This window comes from Apodemus sylvaticus, chromosome 4 (assembly GCF_947179515.1).
Source record: "Apodemus sylvaticus chromosome 4, mApoSyl1.1, whole genome shotgun sequence".
In the NCBI taxonomy this organism is placed as follows: domain Eukaryota; kingdom Metazoa; phylum Chordata; class Mammalia; order Rodentia; family Muridae; genus Apodemus; species Apodemus sylvaticus.
In genome coordinates this window covers 26431448-26457004 of record NC_067475.1, presented here as the reverse complement: position 1 = coordinate 26457004, position 25557 = coordinate 26431448, and the positions used below count along the sequence as shown (strand labels likewise).

At 38.0% G+C, this 25557-nt stretch overlaps 1 protein-coding gene across 7 annotated transcripts in view; it reads right to left on the bottom strand.

Moving 5' to 3' along the window:
- Bank1 (B cell scaffold protein with ankyrin repeats 1) overlaps positions 1–25557 on the bottom strand; it is a 274298-nt gene that overhangs the window by 155587 nt on the left and 93154 nt on the right. For 5 of the 7 annotated variants that reach the window (XM_052179174.1, XM_052179172.1, XM_052179173.1 and 2 more), the window contains 2 exons: positions 22753–22861; positions 960–1156 (listed from right to left, as the gene is read on the bottom strand). In XM_052179174.1, coding sequence (XP_052035134.1) covers positions 960–1156; positions 22753–22861 — 306 coding nt within the window. The remainder of the gene's footprint in view (positions 1–959; positions 1157–22752; positions 22862–25557) is intronic. The other 2 variants (XM_052179171.1, XM_052179176.1) reach the window with 1 other exon arrangement.

Genomic DNA, 25557 nt, shown 5'->3' with positions numbered 1-25557 from the left:
CTGAAATCTTTCACTTGTTGCTTTCTCATTAAATTATCTGTCTAGAATGTTCTGAAATTTGGGGTTTATATAGAAACAATAAGGAATGGAAAGTCAACAGGGAGATAGAAGGAATCACACAAGAGAAATAAATTCCAACAATATAAATTCACTTGATATTGAGCAAGATTTTCTGAATTATTACCAAAGTGTTTTCCTTTAACACAGTTCTTACTGACTTGTTTGCATGGACTTCACAGAATCTAGATTCTTAAACAAAGAAATGAAGGCAAATAATTTCTTTGACTTTTTTGTCATCTCTTCTCCAATATTGAATCGATTCCCCAGATGACAGAAGGACAAATTAGATTCAAGGACAGATGAGTACAAGTGAGCCAGAGTTGGGTTATATGGTTCACTAATCTTATAAAAAAATTTTTTAAGATAACGGACAAGTCAGGACCTGTAAAGGTTAAATAAAGTTAAGCTGTGAGCCCCACTGGCCTAAAGAGAGATCCATTCTGAGTTGCTGGAGGCTGTTGTTCATACAACAAGCCACATGTTTTTACCCACCAAAACAAGTTTGGAGGACCCCTCGGCGCTGTATGTGCTTGATCACAGGAAGCACATCGAATGTATGTTAAACTCCAGTTGGATGACCGTGGGAAGTACCTTAGCATCATCAGGGTTCGCTTTTATGAGCACCCTATTGACCTAAATTTGGGGTCATTTCTCTGGGAATCCAAGATATGGACCTGATTAGTGACCATTTTCCTGACCAGCTTGATTTAATTGGATAGTTGTGGAACTGGTTTTTCTCCTCAGGATTTTCAGATTAACAAACAAACAGAAGCTTTTATCCTGCACAATGTTTCTAGTTGTGTAAGGTCACAGTTTTCAAAATAGCAATGTATTCATGTTTATATACATGCACATATAAAGAACCAGCTGCAGATATACGAAGAGAGGGAAAAACTTACGAGAAAGTCTTCAAAGATGTCTTTGACTTCTTCATGCCCATGACTCTCAGCAATATGCAGCAGGTCTGAACCATCCGTAGACTGGATCCTAGCTGCCCAGGCTGCTCCTGCACACTGCAGCAGATGAAGAGCCAGATTCTTTAAGCCAAATTTTGCTGCACAGTGGAGAAGTGTTGGAAGCTCTGTGGTGTGAGTATCTGGAGACAGACACAATACCAAGATTGAATATATCCTTATATCTGCACTGCCATGAAACAGTTATACACAATCTATTCTTGAAAGTCACACTCAGAAAGCTGACCAGAACGTCAATAAACGCAAGAACACAGTGGTTGTTGCAATGTAGCCTCTCTTCCCTACTCCCCTAAAATAAATACAAATTACTCTCTAGCATTTATACCCCAATCTTAATTGTGAAGTAGACTAAAATTACTGTAAGAATCTTACCTTTCACATTTCAAAAAGTGTCCTGGGCCCTTTATGATATGAAACAGGTCAAAGTCTGACAAACATTTTATAAGATGAGGGTTTTATGGGCAATCACTGACAATATGTAAAGTTGGTACAACTTTCAATAAAAATAATCTATTTTCTTGGAAACATGTAATATATAAAGTCTTATATGATTTGCATTATAGATTATTTTTGCTGTATTTAAAATAGGTCAAAGTTAATCGGTACAGTTATCTACCTGGCAATGTCCAAATTCTCTTATGCCTTGATCAACTTGCCCTTGGCTACAGTAGAACATCTCCTAACAGTACTATCTCCCTTGAGTCCGTGCCTTACCATGGCTCCTCCCATTCAGGTAGGTTAAGTCACTATTAATTCAGTTTCAGTGTTCTATTAAATAAATATTTATTTTGGGAATGTATACGTGTTTTTAACATCAACAATTTCTCTCAGTATCTTCAAGCTAATGTATTACGATGCATCCCCAAATAAAGACCTTCCTCGGCAATCTATTTCCACACAGCAGAAGTGTGGGCACCATTGTCTAATGGCTCTTTTCTGAATTGTAGGCATGTGTCCAGTATCAAAAAAGCAAGCTGATGAGGCTTTGTGCTCATGCATCCATTGCATGATGGACCTTTTATCTATTGTCAGCATCCTGGTTAGTTTTATGTCAATTTGACACGAACTGTTCTCATTAAAGGAAAGGAAAGGTGGAATTAAAAACATTTTATGATAAAATAAAAAATTTACATGGAAAACATTTCTGATAAAACAGAAGAAATATATAGAAAAACATGTTAAAATTGAAGATTATCATGAAAAATAAGGCAGATAAAATGGTAGACATAAAAACATTACTAAATTAATTGAAAGAGGAATTACAAACATTTTCTGATAAAATTGAAGATTTGTATGAAAAATATTTCTGTTAGTCTATGTCTTTTAATTGGGAAATTGAGATTTTTCATGTCTACCATTCTATCTGTATAATTTTCCATGAAATAGTCAATTTTAATGTATTTTTCTATATATTTCTTGAATTTTATCAGAAATATTTTCTATGTACATCTTCAATTTTACCTAAAAATGTTTATAATTCAACTTTCAAACAACTTAGAATTATTTTTATGCCTACCATTTTATTTGTATAATTTTCCATGATAATCTTCAACTTTATCAGAAAATGTTTTTAATTCCACTTTCAATCTACTTAGTAATACTTTTATGCCTACCATTATTATATTTATTTAAAATTTTCCATGATATTTAATTTTAACATGTTTTTCTATGTTTTCTACAATTTTATCAGAAATATTTTCCACATAAATCTTCAATTCTATCAAAAAATGTTTTTACTTCCTTTTGCAATTAATTTAGCAATGTTTTTATGTCTACCACTTTACTCTTCAATTTTCCATAAAAATTGTCAACTTTTATGTATTTTACTATATGTCTCTTCTATTTTATCAGAAATATTTTCCATGTAAATCTTCATTCAATTTTATTATAAAATGTTTTTACTTCCTCTTTCAATAAAAGAACATGCTTTTCAAAAAAAAAGGAGAGGGAAGTTCTATTGAGAAAATACATCTATAAGATCAGGCTGTAAGCAAACCTATGTGACATTTTTTTTAATTAGTGATTGCTGTGGGGGTATGCCTCCCATAATCACTAAATATTGTTGCTTAAAGTTGTTTATGTCTCTATTTCTATTTTTTATTACAGAAGCATCATTTGTATTTAAAATGAAGTGATTATATTCAATGAATTTGGGCAACTGTGCACAGCCCTGTAACAATCACATAAATCATATGAGTACATTTATCATCACAGAAGTGCCCTAATGTGCCAGTCCAGAAACCCCAATATTAGAGGCAGTTATATCCTAATTTTTATAAAAATTACAAAGATATTTTGTATTTCATGCAAGTGAGTTATACTTTCTGCATTCTTATGCAATGAAGTCTTCTGTTTCTGCCCTCTAATTATTTTTCTGGGTAGAATATATTTTCCTAACATTTCTCAATTCTCTATCTTCAGAGACTACTTTATTAAAACTTGTTTTTTAGTATTCCTGCACATTATGTTTTTATTAATTTATTTTTCTTACTGGGCTTTGCAAGACCTATTGAATCTGATGTTTGTTTCCCTTCATCAATTTAGGATCACTTTTGGTTTCAAATAGTTTTCCTGCCTCATTTTTTTCTTGCCTTCACTGGGAAATTGAGTACATAAATGCTAGATTAACTCAAAAAGATCAGCTGAAGTTGGAAGCAGAGCTAAGGAAAATGAGAACACAGAAGAACCAGGCTTAGTCTTTAGTTTTATGTAGGTCCGAAGACTCTGATGTGTATAATGTATTTTGACCTGTTTTAAAAGTCATTGATTCCTTCCTTACTTTGTTGTTTTTATTACTAATCCTATCTAAATCTATCTATCTATCAATCTATCTACCTATCTATCTATCCATCTATCTAATCTATTTATCATTTTATATCTATCATTGTAAATCACCTATTATCTCTCTATTTGTCTGTCTGTCGATTGGTCTGTCTATCTATCTATCTATCTATCTATCTATCTATCTATCTATCTATCCATCTATCCATCCATCCATCCATTGATTCATTCAGACAGTGTCTGACTACATAGCCCTGGCTAGATTAGACCAGGCTAATCTCAAACTCATGGAAAGCCCTCCTGTCTCTGCTTCCCAAGTGCTGAAATTCAAGGTATGTGTTACCCTGCCTGAGAGTTCATTTAAATTTAAGCAGGTTTCTTTGAGAGATTTTCTTAACTATATGTTCCTTTTCACGGATGAAATGTCTCTTTTTATGCCTTCACATCCAGCCTCTCAGTAGGTTCTGTAGAAATGATCACTGTAGTCATGGAAACATCCATAACTGACAAGTTCAGCTTTAGGAGCATTTCCATGACTGCTTCTTTGGGATGCTACTTCCTCAACTAAGGATCTCCCCCATTCTTCCTTCTCACGCATCCCGCAATATTATTGCATTACAATACTTGCATGGTACTAAAGGACTGAAATAATCAGTATTTGTCATACAATAAGGCCATCACTTTTTAGAAAGCCACGCCCACTCTGGTGGTTGAGAAGAATTAATCTGTAGAGTGAGCAGAGTGTGCTTTTCTGAACCAAGGCTTTATTCAGGCTCAGATGATCACTGACTTCAAATATACTGATAGTCAGATCCCAGCTTTGTCTTCAGCAGAGAGTGAAGTTTGAGCCCTGGTGAGCTCCCAGCTTTTCTGTGGCCATTGCTTGGCTCCTTAGGATTTGTGGTTTGCCCTGGGATTCTTTCCCACCCAAATCTCTTTCAACAGGACTCCTGCAGGGCACTGAGACAGCAGGCACAGCTCAAGCCATAGCTTGGACTTGCTTTTCCCCAGTTTTCGCATGCTCTGTATTTTACATTCGGGCTGCTGTTGCTTTCGATGTGGTCAAGGATCTTTGCAAGATTTTGTCTCTGAAACTGTTTTAGTCAATATCCTACTATGATGAAGAGACATCGTGACCATGGCAACTTATAAAGGAAAACATTTACTCAGGGATGGCTTACAGTCTCAGAGGTTTTGTCCTTTAATATCACAGTGGGAAGCAGAGTGGGTTAAGGCACACCTGTGCTCTTAAGGTAGCTGAGCGTTCTACATCTGGATCTGCAGGCAGCAGCAAGAGAGTAAGGCACTGGGCCTGGCTTGAGCATTTTGAAATATTAAAACCCAATCTCAATGACATACTTTCTACAACAAGGCAACACCTACTCCAACAGGCCACACCTTCTAATAATACCACTCTCCGGTGGCCAAACATTCCAATCTGTGAGCTTAAAGGGGTCATTCCCCATTCTTCTTCTTCAGTGGTTTTCAGAGATGCCACAGCATCTTTCTTTTCTTTTCTTTTTTTCATTTGGTTTACAGCTATGTTTATTTTAATTCATTGAACTGGATAGCTAGGGTCTATTTCAGAATCTTTGTCATGAGAACTTGTGAGCAGTACCTTCCTCTATAGGTAGAGCTCCTTGCCATATACAATCATCACAAAGTTTGCTAAATAATCCATTGTGAGATCTTGTCTTACTCTATCAGGGATGGGTAGAGTTAAAAGGTTCTTTTTCTTACTTGCAAAGGATCTGTCACATTCTGGGATTAAGTTTATTTATGTTTTCTATGTAATTAATTTTCTGCTTCATAACCCCGAGGGCTAGCAGACTGAATGAAAATATGCAACCTTAGAGGGGGTGAGGTGGGGGGCCCTCTAGAAAATGTCAGAATCCTGGGAGGTGAGAGACTCTCAGGACTCAAAGGGATGGACCTTAGATAAAATGCCCAACAGTGGGGAGACAAAACTCATCAAGTCCACTTTTAGTAGAAGACTGGACATCAAGTGGAGGGTTGGGTTTGCTATCCCACAGCCAAAAATTCTGACCCAGAATTGTTCGTGTCTAAAAGAACTGCAGGGGCAAAAATGGAGAAGAGACCGAGGGAAAGGAGGTGACCCACCCACCTTTGGATCCATCTTAAGGGGAGGCTCCAAGGCCTGACACTATTATTGATGCTATGATGTGCTTACAGACAGGAGCCTGGCATGGCTGTTCTCTGAGAGGCCCAATAAGAAGCAGATGACTGAGACAGAAGCAAATACTTACATCCAACCATTGGGATGAAGTAGGGAACTTCTGTCCCCTTAGGGAAGGGCTGGAGGAAGCTGAGGAAGAGAGCAACATCACAGGAAGACCAGCAGTCTCAACTGACCTGAACGAGATCTCTCATGCAGCATACAGGAGCCAGTCTGAGGCGCCCCAAAAATACAGCAGAGGACTGTCTGGTCTGGCCGCAGTGGGAGATGTGCCTAAAACCTTGAAAGACTTGAGGCCCCAGGGAGTGGGGAGGCCTGGCAGGGATTGGGGGACAACCTCTTGGAGACAGTGGAGAGGAAGAATGTGATATGGAACTGTGGGAGAGGGAACTGGAAGAGGGACAACAGATGGATTGTTAAAATAAAGGTAATAAAAAAAGAAAGAACAGAGAAGCACATTAAGCAAATCTAAAGGTAGGAAAATATTTTAAAGCTCTGAGTTGGTTTATAGTCCCAGGGCTAGTGAAGTCATGGATCTCAAGACTTTATTAAAGCCTAATTGTATTATAAATACTGCTCCTTATACCCACATCACAGTTGTTTCTCTTTGAAAGAGACAAAAACAATTATGAAAACTATAAGGGGTTAAAATTCAAAGAATGACTGATTATGGATTGGATATACCTACAACACAGCTACTGCAGTTAAGGCTCAGGAAAAAAAATCATGAAAGAGAGGGTTTGATGATTATAAGAGCCAAAGGACCAGGGTACCTGCTGTAAGAATGTGTCTTCTAGAAATGTCCAGGAAGCTTCAATCATGATTCTTCAAAAATATGGCTGCCTAAGCAAGACCTATGCAAGTACACTATCAATAGACATGCCAGCATGATGGAAGAAATTACACAGGGCCCCACCCCTTGATGAAGAACAACAGGCAACTAAGAAATGCTGAGCCAGAGAGAAATTAGTCTTCCTTCCCCAATTAGTCTACTAGTTGGGGACTCAGTACTATGTGACCAGCCTTGAAATCATATACAGACAAGCAGCACTATAAGGACATAGTAAGCTGCATTTGTATTTTATACAGACATGTGTAACAACAATAATGAAAATGAAAGGTATTGTGAATCTGAGAGGGAACGAAGTATAAGAGGGTACAGGAGAGGTGGGAAGAGAAAAGGGAAGAGAGAAGATGGTGCTATTATATTTTCAATTACACTAGCTGATATGAGGCCCCAGACACATCTACAGCAGAGGCCTGTCTGATCCAGCTCAGTGAAAGAAGCACCTAACCCTGGAGTGATTTAAGGTCCCAGGGAGGGGGGTAGGTCTGGTGGGCAGGAGGGATAGGGATATCCTCTTGAAGATGGAGGAGAAGGAATGGGATGAAGAACTGAACTGTGGGGAGTTAGACTGGGAAGGGGATAATGACTGGGCTGTAAAGAAAGATTAAAGAATAATAATAATAATATAATAGAATCAATTTTAAAAAATCATGATTTGTGAGGTGTACACTTTACTCTCAGAACATGAAAAGTAAAGGTAGGAGGAACAGGAGTTCCAGATCCTTCTTGACTGCATATATAATTGCAGGCGAGCCTCTAGCACAGAAGACCCTGTCTCAAAACACAAAACTACTGATGGTACCCACAAATGAAGAAACCGTGAGTTGAATTGCTTATTCTTATCTCAGTGTAGACGGCATTAAGAGGAAAGTTGTATGTCCTAATTGGGGGAGGGGTTCTTAAATAAGTCTTTGTTCTTATTTAGCCATTTTCTTAAACTAACAGCATATAATTAATATTTATAATATTCTTAGATAAAAATATTAGATTTCTTCAAAAAAACACAAGGACCTACTAAAGTATAGTTAATTTTCAGTACACAAATTTTTGTTTAGTTTTGTTTTTAAAATGGGGTCTCATGCAGTCTGACATTACTCTCATGTACTGCCATGCCACGCAAACTTTTTAACTAATCAAGATTTCTTGTGAGTGTGTGTTATCAATAAGGAATAAATTTAAAATGCTACAATTCACAATAAGATATGACAAAATCTCTGGGTCCCATATACCCCACCTAAAGAATGATCAGCTTTTAGATCTATCAGCCAATGTTTGCCAAATGGAAATTTAAGAATAGAAGACTAAAATGTCTGGGGGGAATCTTTTCAAAGACCATTTAATCAAACACGTCTTTTACCAGTTAAAGTAAACAGAGAAGGAAATTGAGTCATGGGCGTTCTGTACAGGGTGATTAAACTGTCTAAGATAATCCCTAAAAATGATAGCCAAGAATGAGATTGGCATATTCAAAACAGAGCTTTTAAAAGCTTAACCTAGCTAAATAGAATGAAAAAATGGAATGGAACGTATCCAGGTATAAAATACAAGAATTAATTTAAAATTTGACAGTGAGGAGACTATGAGAACTGGCAGTGTAAGACATATAAGCCGTTTGTTCTCACAAATTACTCTCTTGGAAATTAAGCTTTCATTCATATGGAGGGAGAGGCCAGGTGGCCAGTTTGGGACAAAACAGTGAGTCACATGAAGGAGAGCTTAAAGACAGGTGATTCACATTTTAATCCCAGCTCAACCAGTAAATCTTTGCCTCTTAAAAATATTCCTTCAACCCTCTGCACCTCAGCCTCTCTATTTCTAAAAGTAGAGGGTTAGAAGTGAGGATTACAATAGCTCTATTATTATTCTGCTTTATAGCAAGCATGCTAGGGTGGGGAGTTTTCCCTGGGTTTTAAATACAAAGACACAGGCAGGGAAAGGGGCTGGGGAGATGGTATAGTTGGAAACATATTGCTTGCACAGGCAGGAGGACCTGAGTTTGAATCCCTAGCATCCCTAGCACATTAAAAAGAGAAAAACCCACCATCCCCATCAATGCATACACACACACACACACACACACACACACACACACACACACACACTCACGCTATCACCACCACCACTATCATGACAACAAAACAAACAAATGAACAAATGAACAAATGAATAAAACAAAATCAGATGTGCCACTGCCTGTATCTGTAATACAAGCACTGGAGCCCTGGTGAGATACAGGACAAGAGAATGACTAGAACTTGCTAGCCAGCTAGTCCAGCCAATAGATAAACTCCATCAGCCTTTGGATGTGTTTGCTCTGTTTCTGTGTCTGTCTCTGTCTCTGTCTGTTTCTCTCACCTTCTGTGTGTGTAAGTGTGTGTATGCTGTGTTTGTTGCAACTGAATTATGATACTATTACAATACTCTATTAGATATTTAAGAAAAAAGTTAAAAGTGTCCACATTGCCTCTCCCTGGTATACCCTGGTAAAATTGGCCTGTTTAGGGCTGAACACTGAAGTTTCACTATATTCTGAATGTTATCATTATACCTACAGGTAAGTATAGCTCTCACTTCTCATCAAAGAAACTTCATTTTGCAGCAATCCACAACTTCTCAAAATCCAAAGAATATCTGATCATGGAGTGTCCAGCCCTGATTGATAGAATTCACACTACAATTCTCACACTGAAAGGCTCAAGAAACTTCATGGAGGATATGACAGACAGAGTGTAATAGGCAGAGAACCAGAATGTCTCCTGCAAGAAGTTATTTTTTATATAGAACAGGGAAATGTCAACCAATTATCTAGCACAAACAAGACATGAACAATGACATCAGGTGACATACCAATGTGGACTTGGAAATTTCACAAGTTCCCAGTGATAAGTAAAGAACTATAGGAAATGAATGACTGCTGAGTTAATTAGCTCCCTAATTGGTTATAAAGTACCAAGGAATCTACCTTTAAAAATATAGGATCAATGTTAAATGGACTAGCATGTTGTATTAATAAACATATGTAACTTATATGATTTAAGTATAACATACTTACATGTAACAAGAATAATCAAAAAGGAAACAATAGAAAATACATAAAAATAGGAGAGTCTGGCAGTAGAGGAATGGAAACAGTACAAAGGCCATGATAAGATATGATAATGGAGGGATTTTAAAAACATCAGTGTATGAAACAGTCTACACATTAAATGCTGATAAAATGTAGGCTAAACAATAAAAACTATTTTTCAAATTCCGACTTTGTAGCTACAGTGTAAAAAGTAAGTAAACAGGAGATCCAGGAACAACAGAAATAGGAAAGCAGACATGATGGCTGATATCACAAGTGACAGCTGAGGATGATGCTTACAGGGGACTTGCTATGCTTATTTCCCAACATGGATATCACAGAAGTCTAAATAACGTGTGGCATGAAGCAGTGAATGGATGTGTAAGTTTGGGGTGCTCTAGTTCACTAACAGGAGTGTTTAGTATTTGTTTGAAGTCTTTTGTTGTCTAGAACCTGAGATATACTTACAATATTAAATGACTAATACAGTAAAAATAAACAAGGCCATGAAGAAATCTTGACAGTTTTTGTCATATTAAAGGTACTGGGAAGAATTTGACATGGCTTTCAATAGAGGTATCATATGTAATACCAATATTAAATGAAAATGTTATATGAGAATGATTATAAAACATCTAAGGTTTGGCTGGCCTGCAGGATTAAGTGCACATGTACAGTCCTAGCACCCCTACAGTGAAATGGGAGACAGAGAAAAGAAACTCCAGGATTCCTGAGGCCAGCTAACCCAGTGTATATAGTGACAGACAACAAAGAGACCTGTCTCCAACAAGGTGGAAGATGAAGGCGATACCCACGGTTGATCTGAAATATCTACACACATGACATAGAATACCTTCTATGTTATGTGAACTCACATTTGCAAGCATGTACACACACACACACACACACACACACACACACACCATTCAAACACATCACATATATCAAAAAATTAAAAAAAAACTGTATTTCATAAGTCTGTGTTTCTTAATATATAGAATTCACATTTATTATATATATTTTATACATAGATCTAGTCTGTCTATGTAGAGGAATCTCAATCCAACAACATTGGCTCTCTGGCAAGAGTTCACATCCAAAGACCTTCTAGGTTTGCGTGGTCTGGCTGGAGTACAGACACCCTTAGTACATACCTTTAATCCCAAAGAATGAAGGTAAAATTAGTTTGTAGAAAGAAGCAGTCATGTTTGAAAGTGATGCCTAATTGAGGGCCAGACAAAGTGACAAATCAGTGAAAGACTTGACAGGATGAATCAGAGATCGGACATTCCCAACTCTTATGAGAACAGATGGGGAAGAGAGACAACTTAAGAGCATCCAAGATAGAAAACAAGGAGCCAGAGGATTAGAACAAATTGAGTGAGTTTGAGACCAAGCAGATTGATTCAGTGAGAAGCTGAGAAAAGCCCATTTGAATCAGTCAGCTTGGAGAGGAGTTTGGGCCAAAATAGCTGAGTTGAACCAGCTGGCCAGAGTTCAAAAAGAACTAGAAAGAGTGAGCTTATTCAGCAATTAGCCTCTGAGAGATAATTAAATCTGGTAATATAAGTTACTTACATATACTCATACTTGTCTGTCTATCTATCTATCTATCTATCTATCTATCTATCACATATTTATTTATCTATCATCAGTATATTTATCTATATAATCATCTATCATTTTTCAGTCTACCATTTACTTTTCATCAATCTATTTATACATTTGTCATTAATCTATTATCTCCCTTATCTCTCTACTTATCATCTATATCTATCTATCTATCTATCTATCTATCTATCTATCACCTACCTATCATCCACTAATCCATCTATCTGTCTATCTAAGGAAATAAGGAGTATCACATAAAGGAAGGTGACTGCAGTACTTTGAAAACCACTACCTATTAGAATGAGATAAAAGATGAGTTCTTCTATGACTTTCTCCCTCTTATTAGAAAAAAGCACCAGAAGAACATCAAATGGCTGAGAAGCATCTTAAAAAATGCTCAACTTCATTAGTCATTAGGGAAATGCAAATCAAAACAACCTTGAGATTTCACCTTACACCAGTCAGAATGGCTAAGATTAAAAATTCAGGAGACAGCAGGTGTTGGCGAGGATGTGGAGAAAGAGGAACACTCCTCCACTGTTGGTGGGGTTGCAAATTGGGACAACCACTCTGGAAATCAGTCTGGCAGTTCCTCAGAAAACTGGGCACGTCACTTCCGGAAGATCCGGCTATACCACTCCTGGGGCATATACCCAGAGAATTCCCCAGCATGTAATAAGGATACGTGTTCCGCTATGTTCAAAGCAGCCCTATTTATAATAGCCAGAACCTGAAAAGAACCCAGGTATCCCTCAACAGAAGAGTGGATGCAAAAAATGTGCTATATATACACAATGTAGTTCTATTCAGCCATTAGAAACAATGAATTCATGAAATTCTTAGGCAAATGGATGGAGCTAGAGAACATCATACTAAGTGAGGTAACCCAGTCTCAAAAGATCAATCATGGTATGAACTCACGAATAAATGGATATTAGCCTAGAAAACTGGAATACCCAAAACATAATCCACACATCCAATGAGGCACAAGAACGGAGGAGTGGCCCCTGGTTCTGGAAAGACTCAGTGCAGCAGTGTAGGGCAAAACCAGAACAGGGAAGTGAGAAGGGGTGGATGGGAGAACAGGGGGAGGGAAGGGGGCTTATGTGACTTTCAGGAAGTGGGGGGGGGCAGAAAAGGGGAAATCATTGAAATGTAAATAAAAAAATACATCGAATTAAAAAAAAGAACAAAGCAGTTTGAGTGTTCACAGTTTTAGATATTTTAAAACAGTGTAATAAAAGCCACACTCTGAGAACAGTGTACCTTTTCAAGAAGTGAAGGGAGGTGTGCAAGGGGTGAATTATTAACAAAGTGCTAAACATAACTGTCTGGACATGCCAGGATTTACAGAAGAAATTTAGGTCTGAGCAACATTGCCTCACAACTACAAATGAGGAGGCTCCTTAGTTATTAGCTTATGCTGGACAGAAACACAGTGTGTGTTTCCATTCCAAGTTTGTGTTTGCTCTTGTGTATCTAATTGAGGCTAACTCAAGCATACATTTTCCTTATTAAAATATATAGTGGAGTGTTTATTTACTATTAGCTGTTAGTAATAGCTGCTATTTATGTTTCTTTTCCTGATGCTGACATACTCCTAGATACTTATTACTTTTGACCCTAATAAACATGTACTTTTGGTGCTGGATTTATAGAAGCAGAAAAGAGAGACTCAGTACACAGGGAGGCCCCTGGAGCATCTTCGGAAGGCACAGGGGTCAGAACATCACTCTGTTCTGGCAGATGCTAAGAGAAGAGGAAGAAGGTCTAAATATTTGCTTTATTTCAACAAATTAAAAGCTCACTTTTATATTTGAAGCTTAAACCCATTTCCATCTATATCTATGGGCAATGATTTATAGGTGTCTGTTGCCAGTAATGAATGAACAAATCTAGTAAATTTGTACTGAGTACTGGAAATTTTTGGGGCACAGAGCTTTATCCTAAAGGGTGGCATTTGCCACAGGATAAAATGCATGCTTTGAAGCCAATCATGCTAAATAAAATGAAAATCACTATTTTTGTCTGGGAATTGGAAGATTTGGGAAAATGAATGCATAAAGTTATTTCAAATACATTGCATATTAAAATGGTGTGTATAATTTAGTCAACATTTTTGACTCTGCATGTCCCTCATCTGGGAATGCCATTTTACCTCAGGACCACAGAGGCATGCGGGTCTGTGGGATTTCAGAATATTCTCTTATCCTCCTGTTGTACTGGAGCATGTAGCTTCCAGGATGTTTTGAGGACCAAGTCTTGTTTCTGGATTAATGGCTCCCATTTCTCTTTATAATGCATTTTCTACGGCTGGACACTTGAACCTACTGAGTACAGCAAGTCCCTCTCCTGTGTAGTCTGTTGGTACAAACTGTGACACTGAACCATGGAACTCAGGGATGATTCCTGGATTTGGGAATGCCAGAGTACCCAGAAACCTGAGGTACCCTCATGCTTGCTTGTATGAGGTATTTCTTCATAGACTTTCTTTAGTGTCCTCAGTCTCACTGACCATTGGCTACAAGTCAGCAGTTGGAGTTCTCAGTATTTGTGTGAACAATGAGAAAGTAGATCTTTCAAAAACTATTTAGGTTTCAAGAAAAAAAAAAGTTGTTACAAGACCTCATGCCACAGAAGACATAAAAGTTCTATTTATACCCACACATTCTGGGTACTTTCACATGTAAGTTCAATGTTGCTTCTTGGCTATTTTCAGCAGATACAATAGTGCAAGCAAACACTCTAGGAAGCAGAGTCAGTCTCACTGCCATTATTGAAAACCCCTGTTATTGAGGTACAAATAGAAAAGAAAAGGTGTTCTGGATTTTGGAATCTTGACCTATAAAGGCTGGCAAGCTCTCCCACTAGAGTTATATAGGGTACATGGGCCTGTGCCAATTTGACTGATTATTAATGCTATTGATAGTGGAAATTTTCTTCAAGCAAGCCAATCTAGCCAAAGACAAACTTCTGAAAAGGGACTATTGGATAAAGAGAAAAAATTTGTATAGTTAATGGTGTCTACACATCAAGGAAAGTGACTGGCTCAGCTGCTCCTCTGAGGACAAAGCAGGTGGCTTGAACAGTCTCATCTGAAGACCTACAAAGTTGTTTTCATGAGTCCTAGACATGCCAATGATTTCCTGACTCTCAGTTGTGATGGACCCGTTTCAAGTCAGAAGCCTCTACAGCTCAAGATGCAGCAAATGAAATATCGGCACAGCAAGAATCAAGTAAATTACAATGAGCTTTAGATTCACTCACAGACTGCAGTAAAGAACATGGCTTAAATCAAAATGAAGCTTCTATTTCAAATTCCAATCACCTCTCAGTGAAAGGAGTCAGATTACTTGAAGTATATGAGTTGTCCCATAATTGAAAGTCCTGTTAAAATCACTTTCTGTACTTTCTTCCGAATGTTTCTTTTTTTATTAGATATTTTATGTATTTACATTTCAAATGTTATTCCTTTTCCTGGTTTTCCCCCTGAAATGCCCTTCTCCCATCCTCCTTCCCCCTGCTTCTATGATGGTGTTCCTCCTGCCATCCACCCACTCCCACCTCAGCCCTGGCATTCTCCTACACTAGGGATTGGAGCCTTCACAGGACCGAGGGCTTCTCCTATCAATGCCAGACAATGCCATCCTCTGCTACATTGTTATTAAAGATTTGGAAAACATATGTCTGAGAGTAAAGTAGTGCCTGAGAATAAGAATGCAGGGCACATTCTCATACAAAGGAGGTCATTGGAGAAGTATAGAGAGAATTTTGGTGTCTAAACACACACAGTTCTGTTATGTAAACATGTGTTTGTTTTAATCCCAGGTATAGGATATGGAGATACAGCATATTGTCCACAGTGGCAGACTGTTTGCCTCTTGGGTGTTCTGTCAGGGTTGTGGTTCTGCCAGATGAAGATAGTTTAATTCTAGGGACTCTAGGGAGGGTGTAAAAAGACCAGCGTCCTAAGAGAGGTGGTCCCAATTGTTCCTCCTACTGGTTCCTGCTCCTGCTGGTTTGTCAAGTGATTGAGGGAAAAGAAACAAGAAGACATTGGAGATGTCCTGATGAGACAAAGATCGGACTTGCCCACGGAACTCAATGCCTGTAACCAGCAGGAAGTAGTCTAAAAGGAACTCAAAATCCACTTTCCCCATTAACCTTTCTCTCCTCCCAGAGGTGTTAGAAGGAATTATGGTACAATAAGGGCTGGAAGAGTTTGAAGAGCAGCAGTGGATATATAAGGATCTCACAAAGTAGTAAAAATAAAATAAAATAAAATAAAATAAAATAAAATAAAAATTATGCCTACAGAGAAGCCTGACTCTCAGAGCAGCAAAGGTCGACATGTTGATATGATGCTCTGCCTCCTGGAGAACAGGATTCAAGTGGTGGAGGCCATGTTGGAAGCAAGATACATGCTGCAATGGGTTGTTTCCTCAATGAAAGGATGAACTTGCCTCCTCCTGCTGATGGAGTGGCAGGTGATACTAATACTAACCAAAAAGACCACCTTTCAGGTGTGGAAGGCATGATCATTCTAAAGCTATCTCCCAGCATGTGCCAATGAGTAACCTGGAGAAAAACAGTTGCTCACAGAGTGACTCCCCCAAGAAGAGACCTATGTGTCCCAGCAAGTACCATATGTAAACGTCTCACATCTGAAGCCACCTTCCTGAATTCCCAGGCCTAAGGAGGAGACCTGGTGGCAAGATCAGGCCAGACACTTCTCCTGTGGTGGTGGCCTCATTACCTTCTCACCTCTAAGGCCATGAAGAACTCCAGGAAGGCTTCCAATTGAAAAATAGTTCCAAACATTTTTCTTCCCATCATTAATTCTCTGATACATTCTTAAACTATTGAAAAAAATAAAATATGCAGTCATGCTCACTTCTATTTGGTCTGCTTATATTATGTAACACCATGTTCTCATGTTCAGTGGTCTCCAACACACTTCAGTGGTGATACTGTAAACCTCTGCAGGTTATTTAAACTAGTAAATGTGAAGCAAGTTAAAAAGAAAAATCATACATGTATACTTGTGGTGTGGCACAGTCACCCCTTCAGCAGAGGTCTTCCCAGACCTGTGGCTTGGGGAGCTGGGGTCATGACCCAAGAGATGGAAGAATTCTGATCTATAGATAAAGGAGTCATTTCTGAGCATTTTTAGCCAATTCACAACTTGGTAATAGTGAGGTTTTGGAAATTTTCATTCTTTCATCAAATTTTATCTTGTCCATTGTGGTCTCTATACTTGCTAGGAAGAGACTCAGTATTGATAACAGTTCAGCTTCAAGGAAAAGAACCGCCGAGAAAGTCTACATATGTTACATGCTCCAATGTTCATATGTTCATATGTTACATGAAACTAAGAACAGAAGAGAAGCATGCAAACCCTACAATACCCAATCAGGGGCAGAGTCTGTTGGATGCAGTTTCCCTTCTGGCCCAGGTATCTGACTCAGCTCTTGATTTTCACTTAAAATCAAGAATGAATAATCAAGAACACAAGATTGTCATGCCTGCTTCAAGACGGCATTGCGAAGACAAGACTCTAAACAGTGATTTCAGCCATGCCAGCTTATTAGAAAAGTCAGACACTTTTTACACTTTTAACACCGACAAACTGATGATATTAATAAAGAATTTAGAATGATCATTAAGAAGTGTATTTTGAACAGCTGGCCATTCCAGGGACAATATATGAAGCAGGAAGGCAGGAATCACCAGAAAATACTTTTAAGTTACCTGCAAGTGAAAACAGTCTCTTAAACCGTTAGATTAAAACAGAAACATAATACAAGTCAACAAGAGAAAGCATCTCTGACCACCCCACTGTCCTCACTCTTCCCCTTGTAAGTTCCCCATTGCCCTTGTGAATTGCCAAATTTGACATTCACATTTGGTCTCCGAATTTAGGTTCCTGCCATGTTGCTTTCCTTTTTCTTTTTTCTCTCCTCCTCTTTTCTAAATCAAACAAACAGTTTTCAGAAGTTCTTAAGGCAAGAGTGAGCTTCTGTGGATTTTTTTCTGGTCCCAGCTTTTAGGTTCTCTATGACACTAACAGGACTGCACAGAGGCTTTTCAGCATCACTGTATTGTCTCTGGCCACATGTGGTAAGATTATCATTAGCTCAAGCTTCACGCCAGCCACTCTCAGTTCATCAAACTCTAGGCAGGAAAATGACATGTGCACTGGGGTGATGGAGAGATGCGCATTGGAGCGAGGACTCTGCTGATGACAGACAGCCACGGGACATAGCTTGTCCCTGTAAGCCAGAGGCCAGCAGGCTGCACTATAGACAGCGGTGTCATAGAACTTACACTCCAAAAGGCCAACTGGAAATGTTCACAACAAGGTAAAGTGTCTGAATATGATGAAGAAGAATAGCAAATTTTCAGCTTTCTTCTCAAAGGGATTAGAGATCATATTTCAGATATATTTAAGCATACCGGAACAAAATTTAAATAATGTTCTTTGAAGAATTGTAGTTGCAATAAAAATATGCACAAACACACACCCTCCCAAAAAAGAGCTAGGTGTCTTGTAAGTGACTTGACATTTGGCATCCCAAAATTCACTTCTGTAAGGTAGAGATTAAATGGTAGCACAGGAGCCCTGTGAGGAATTAAGTTAACATATGTAAGGCATGTCATCTCCTGTTTGGCACAGTTAAACACAAGTCACAGGAGCTAGATGTGAATAGGAATAGCATTTGTTCTTGAGATTTTGTTTTCTCTTTCCTTCTCATTCCTTTCTCTTCCTAACGGGAGAGAGAGAAGGTTGTCACTTACTGGACTTAAATGAACCAGCTAGCATTTCTTGGTGGGGCTGTCAGTCTGGGCAAATAATGTAGCTTATTTATTTTCCCTAAACTAACTGCCCCCTTGACAATCAGCTAGATTATATTCCTTCCTGTCCGTGACACAGAATAGCCTGTATTAAAGAGACTTTAGGAGTGCTATGAAGAACATAAGGGGAGGAAGGGATTGTGAATGGCTGGAAGTCGTTCAAGAGTCCACGCAGCTGAGAGCTACAGAACGGTTGCAGCAATTGTGCTGGCCCAGTCCTCCCATCACCACAGCTGCACCCAGACTTTCTGGTGATGGACAAACCAGGTGTGTTCAGATATAAATGAGAAATAAAGTAGCAGATCCAGAATGTAATCCTGACTCCTAGTACTGTTCTTTGGTAGTCTTGGCTTTAGTAATCTTGGATACTGGTAAAAACTGCTCAGTACAATTTCTTACATTGACCTCCTGGTCCACAGTGATCTACCCACATACTAGCAAGTCACAAATAAATCCAGGACTCTCCCAAGTTTGTCTGAATGTTTCTTGTTCTTCTCCGAGAGAGAACTGTTTCTGTTTGGAGCGTTCTTACCCAGGAGAAAGAAAATCATTTATAAGTCAATAGAAGAGCATTACAAAGAGAAGGGTGAAGGAGATCTAACCTCCTCAGTGCATCTACCTTATTGTTACCCATCCACAGCTTTGTCTGCTGAGGGTAAAGCAGAAAAACGAATGCCTAATGAGGAAAGAGCTGTCCAGACAATGATGAACTAACTAGATTGGCTTGAAATAGTATTTTAAGTATGAAAGAAGAGTCAGGTTTCTAAAATGCCCCTTTCAAAGAAGACTGCATAGGAAAATAATAATTAGTCATCACTAATGTAGCTCTTGCTTTCTAATAAGCAAAGATGTCCATGGGTCATCCTATGGCTTATCATATAGGCATGTCTGTGTTGAATGCATTTTCAGTCCCTCATGGGTATATTTTCCTCACCACGCCCAGCCTTCTCTTTATCTTAGCTAAAACATAAAGAAACAAACAATATATCTTTAATAATGAAACATTTCATCGATGAGTTGGAGACCTGTTCTGGGAAACATACTCAGGGTTATACCTGCTTTGCTGTTTGCCTAACTTTCAAATATGTTTAGTGTCTTACTCAAAAGCAGTGTTTTCCCCTTTGTAGTCTTAAGATTAATTCTGTTTGAAGAAGGGCATCTCAAACCTTTTCATCAATTCAATCTGAACATGAGAGACACAGGTGTGGGGTCTTTAAGAGAAGGTATTTTGAAGGTAGCATGGAAATAGAACTTCAGCAACAGGAAGACAAGTTGTTTTAATGCTAAACAATGTGTCCTAAAAATGTTTAGGAGAAAAGGGTTTGGTTTAACTTACAGTTTAGTTCACGATCAAGGGAAGCCAAGGTAGAAACTCAAGGCAGGAACTGAAGCAGAGACCATGGAGAAATGCTCCTTGAAGGCTTGCTCCTCAGGACACACCACTTGACTTTTTATACAACGTAGGACCACCTGCCCAGGTGGCACCACCTCCATGAATCATGAATGAAGCAAACGCCCACAGGCTTGTCTACAGGCTAATCTAATGGAGGCAATTTCTTAACTGAGGTTCCTTCTTCCCAGGTGACTCTATATTATGTCAAGTTGAGCGAAACTCAGCAGCACCTGAACTGAATCACATTCACACCTATCTTGGTATTTTATTATGTTTATTGCATTACATTCTTTTGTATTTCATATGGGAATTATTGTGTCATAAGTTTTATAGCATCTAATTTTCTAAGTATACTCAGCAATAAACCTGGATGAATTATGTAATCAATTGTCTTCCTTTTTTCAGCTTTTTGAAAAAAATGTTACCTTATAAAAAGTTTCATTTTAGTTAAATGTTTTAATTAGATAATTTCCATCAAATTCTAGTAATGGTTCCCAACTTGCATCAGCCACCATTTTTATAACTTTTTAAAAGACAGACTAACAAATTTTCCAAGATCAAGTGTGAGGATAGATTGTTTTGCTGGTATGTTTTTAAATACCTTAAGGCAGGTAAAAGTAGCTGTAATTGGGGATCACCTGGGAGTGTAGCCACTGAGGTTGCCAGGTGTCCTCACTAATTTGTGTTGAACATGACTTAGGCCTGTTACATAACAAAAGTTCTGTAGGTGATGAAAGTATTCAGCCTTGGATACTCAAGTGAGGCCAGAGGGTTATTAGCGCCATCTTTATCCATGTTTATTAGAAAGATATTTAAGACATTCTTACTGCATCAGAGCCACACATTCAAAGGTTGTGATTCAACCCATTTATTATTCTCCACCTAAGAACATATAGGACCAATACTATTGCATGCTTTCTCACTAATCAAGTTGCCTTTATTTATGAATTAAATACCCTCAATACCAGAAGGAGGAAAGGTTTAGGTTGACCTTGGTTAAAGAGACAAAGAAGGGCTGTGATTCTCCACTCTACCTGAAGCAGATGTAACATTTACCCTAAAACCTCTCCCAAGGCCTGATCTGCAAATCCTCAACATCCTTTCAACATCTGCAATTTGGGGACCAAGGCTTTAGCCAGGGATGCCTGACGAACATTCCAGATACAAGCTGGAACACACATGAACTCAAAAATTCCTATTATTTTAATTTTATTCATAATTCACCTATAAAATGAAAGACCTAAGCTGTTCTTCTCCAACTCTCCAACTCCAATTTCGTAAATCTAAAAAAGATAACACTGGAAGAGTTTATAAACTTCTGCATACACTTTCACTAAAACAGAATTCTGTTTCCTTTCTCTCCCATTATTACAACTCATCATTTGTTGCCTAAAGTCCTATTTTTGAAGCAGACAAGGAATATTAATGTACATTTTTTTCCTGATAACACCATAGGCCAAAAAGTGGGTCACATTTTTAGATCATTACCTGAGTATTATCTTGTTTTATTATAAGTATATTGAATGAAAAAGTATGCTATATTCCTTTTCTGTCCTAATTTTGTACCTTATTTTGTAATTGAATTGTATAATTAATCTTTTTCACTACTCTTACATTTTAAAAAGACTGTATGTCTCTGGTGTTTCCCTGTAATAGACACCATGATTATTTAGCCATTCATATATTTAGCTGCTTCACAATCAGCTGGGATTCTTCTTGCTGCAGCCTTGAAGCCTGAATTGCTCATACTAAATCTGTTTAAGAAGCATAGACACCAGCCAGAAAATGCCTTAACCTTTACATGTTAATATGCAAATATTAGATTTCTCATATTACTGAGCCCTGTGACTGTCTCAGTCGCCACTGTAATCTATCTCAGTGCTCACAGATGCTGGTTAGCAAGTGAATTCAAAACATTTTTTCATTAAACTAATCAGGAACAAATGTATTTCTAAAAGAGACCATGAAGTCACAGTAATATTTGGCTATATAACTTTAATAAGTAGCTCACATATCTTCACATTTTGATTTTTTGTAACATACAAAAATTAATAATTATAGAAAATATCCATTGAGAGGCCAGTGTGATGACTCAGAAGCTAGTGTCATCATATGGAGTCACGCCTCAAGAACTCAGTGCCTTGAGAAAATTGACATCTGCAAGTTGTGCTCTGATTTCCATACATTGTGCCTCACACATGTACAAATAAGATTTAAGACATTTTTTTTAAAATTCAGAAACACCCATTTTGTGAACTAAAACCCCACAATTACTTAAGTTATATAATTCACATATAAGTACTACAAGCATTAGGTAAAACCATAAATTTATATATTACTCTGTATTCAATATCAAAATAATCAAGTCAGCAAGACAATCATGATAAAATTAATTTCTGAGGGTCACATCAGAGATTAATATCTGTGTCAAAATTTACATAACCATTGATCTTGGAACATTAAGTTGTTTCAGTTTTGGGCAGTTTTAAACAATGATGTGATAAATAAAATTCATCACATATGTCCTTATTCAAACATATCCTTATAATGATGGTCAGGAGGTAAGACCACTAGTTATAGAAACTACACAGTTGTCCAGTTTTTTATAAGTACCTAGAACCATAAATGTTTGAACAATTGGAGCTGACACAATAGATCAGCAGATAAAGTGCTTCCTGGGTAAACCTCCTGATAAGTTCGATCCCCTACATAAAGGTAGATGGAGAGAACTGAAAGATCAAAGTTGTCTGCTGCCTCCTGCATGTGTGTTCCTGTTCATGCATGTGCATGAGTGTGCATACACAACTGTATACTAATAAGACATATTTAAATTTTCTTCTTCTTTAGTATGTCTTCAAGAGTAAGGAGTTATATAAAACAATAAGCTGCTTCTTGGCTATATCATTTCTTAAGTGGTTGCAGAGATTAGAATATGATAAAAGAACGATAACCTTGAAAAATACTCACTTTCTTTTTGAAGGGAAGTTTCAGTTTGGAGATGTTTGAATTCATAATGTGGTATCTCACACTTGAATATAGATGTAAGAACGGTATCAAGCTCTTCCATGTTTTTCTGCTTTCAATTGAAAAGGAAATTTAAAATTAGCCAATAGGATGCTCATGCTCCAGTGAAAGGCCCTGTACTAATGCATGTATAGGTAGTACTAACTAGACTTAGTGGCTTATAAACAAGAAAGACATGGGCTTAGGAGTGGGACATATTGGGGGGCATTGTGATCATATTTCACTATACACATGTGCAAGAACAGGAAAGACAAAGGAAAAATTGGCACCTACCCCAAATTAGAGAGTTAGGGAATTGGTAGTGTGATGATTCCAAGCCATTCTCCCATTCTCTTATATTTATAGCTATAGATTAGTGAAGCACCAGGCCTCCGTGAGTGATGCCTCTTATTGCCATGGAAACCCACAAGTGGCCAAAGTACCGAGAAAAGAGGATGCTGGAATGCTGAGCCCCAAGCGAGATAGCTATATCCCTAGTCCAAGGCTCAGGAAACACCACAGAGTAAGAGCCAGAAGCCTGGAAGACGTACAGCCGGAAGATGCTTCCTGGATAGAACATAGCTGCTGCGGTCAGCAAACCACCGCAGCTGTGGGAATCAGCACAAGATCGATCAAGTCAACATTTCATCATGAGGAAGAGGTCCATGAGGTCCCACTTCTCCATACTGGCAGTAATGGGATGGATAGTCATTTCTTCAGCTGAGAAGCTGCTCATGTGAACATAGAAAGTGGGAGGCAAATGGGATAATGGGTGACTTACAGAGTTGACGAGCACCATCAGCTACACTGATTCACTCGTTTTCAGGAAAGCAAGAACTCTAGAGCAATCTTCACATATTTCATGTCTAAAACTCTCACACAACTACATTTAGTGATAGGATCTGTTAGAATCTGCACTGGGGAACAGTGCACCCCAGCCTTCATCAAAGGAGCATCTCCTTGCACTAGATGGTAATTAACATGGAGGCTCTCAACTGGTCAATGTACAGAGAATAATAGACTAGGAACTTCTCAGTCCTAAATGGGGCATGCACATTATATCCTGTGCTGTCCAGTTTTGTGTCAGCTTGACACAGAGTAGGGAACTATATTAAAGGGTCGCAGCATTAGGAAGCTTGAGAACCACTGCTTTAAATAATTAGGCAATCTCTGTCCCTGTCTCTGTCTCTGTCTTTCTCTGTCTACCTCCAAGAAGTTAATTTAAAAAGTATTATTTAAATGGATAGGTCTTCAGTAAAAGCAATATGTTCTTCTTAGTCAACTTAATTTTTCTAATTTTTGAATGAGTCATTTCTTAGCATTGTAACCATGAATACTGAAATAATCATTAAAGTTCAAAGCAACTTAAGATTTATTTCAAATTTTGTTTGTTTTGCTGATGAGATATGTATAGAATCCTCCCTTAACAGACTTGCAAATATGACAGGAAAAAACTGTTTTGAAATCTAGTTTCTCCAGTTCTGGTTTATCAATCTAAGAAATATATTATAGATACACATTTTTACAACACTGGTGAGTGACTGTGGAAAATATCCAGTTTTTTTCTCCACACTCTTTGATGGAGTTCTTAGACATCAATGAAATGGAGTCACTCCAACCTAGTCAGAAGTCTGCGCAGCACTCTGTGGATGAGATTCTCATGGTGGCTTTTCTCTGCTTAAGCAAGTGCATCAATCTGTTTTCACTTCAAAAAATTTAAACTGAAAACACATAGCTTTTAAGGTATTTGGAATGTAAGTTTTGCTACCGTACTACAGAGATGCAAATGGACCATGGCTTAAAACAAAGCAGAGGCCGTGCCTTTTAAACACAGAAACTAGTAATTACAGCCCAGGTTAAGGTAGCATCTCTCTGTGACTGAGGATCCAGACTTGTGCTAGGAGGATTAACGGCTTGCCATTGTCTTTACAGTTGATGATGTCTGTTGCTCCTACGTTGGCCTTTCAGACAACCGATAGTGCCAGGAAAACATGGTTACCTGATATGAATGCTTCTAAATCTGAATCTGGCTTTTCATAAACATGCCATGCCATTGAGTTTTACTTAGACATACAACTATTTGCTGGCTGCAGAGAAGAAACTGTAATATTTGTCTGCTTGGTGAAGAATGTTGTATCATAATATAATTAGTGATAATCATGGAAAAACAGAGTGGAATCTAGAGACCATTTTATTACAATCGTAAACTAAAACCTAAAGACAATGACTATCTCCTCCTTATCAATCACCAATCATTGGTAACAACTTATCGCTGAAATATAGAGTAAAATAAGACAAGAGTTTAAACAATTGTAACACTAACATAGTCAAAGAAGTATCGTTTGAAAATGGCTTATAAAAGAATCGCATGATCTCTTCTTAAAGGAGTTTGGCATTTTTCTTTTGGCTTGTTTGGAGAGTCATTTTCCAATCGTGTAACAGCTTTCGTCTCATTACTCCTGTTCCTATAGTCATTATCTTTGACCATAATCCTTCAATGGCCTTTCATTTTCTGCTTCCATCAGAAGCATTAATATTTCAGCTATGCTCCACTAACTCCTCAAAAGTCTGTGCCTGTGTTATAATGGCTGTTGGAACACAGAGCTCTAATTATTTGGTGATTTGAGATTGGGAGAGAAGTTTAATGTGTACCATTCACTGACCCCTTCATTTATTTGCCCAACAAAGTGGATATCAAGCAATCACACGCCTAGAATTATCTGTGGTTCTGAAGACGAAATGGAAACATGAATAGGCAATTTTGTGCTT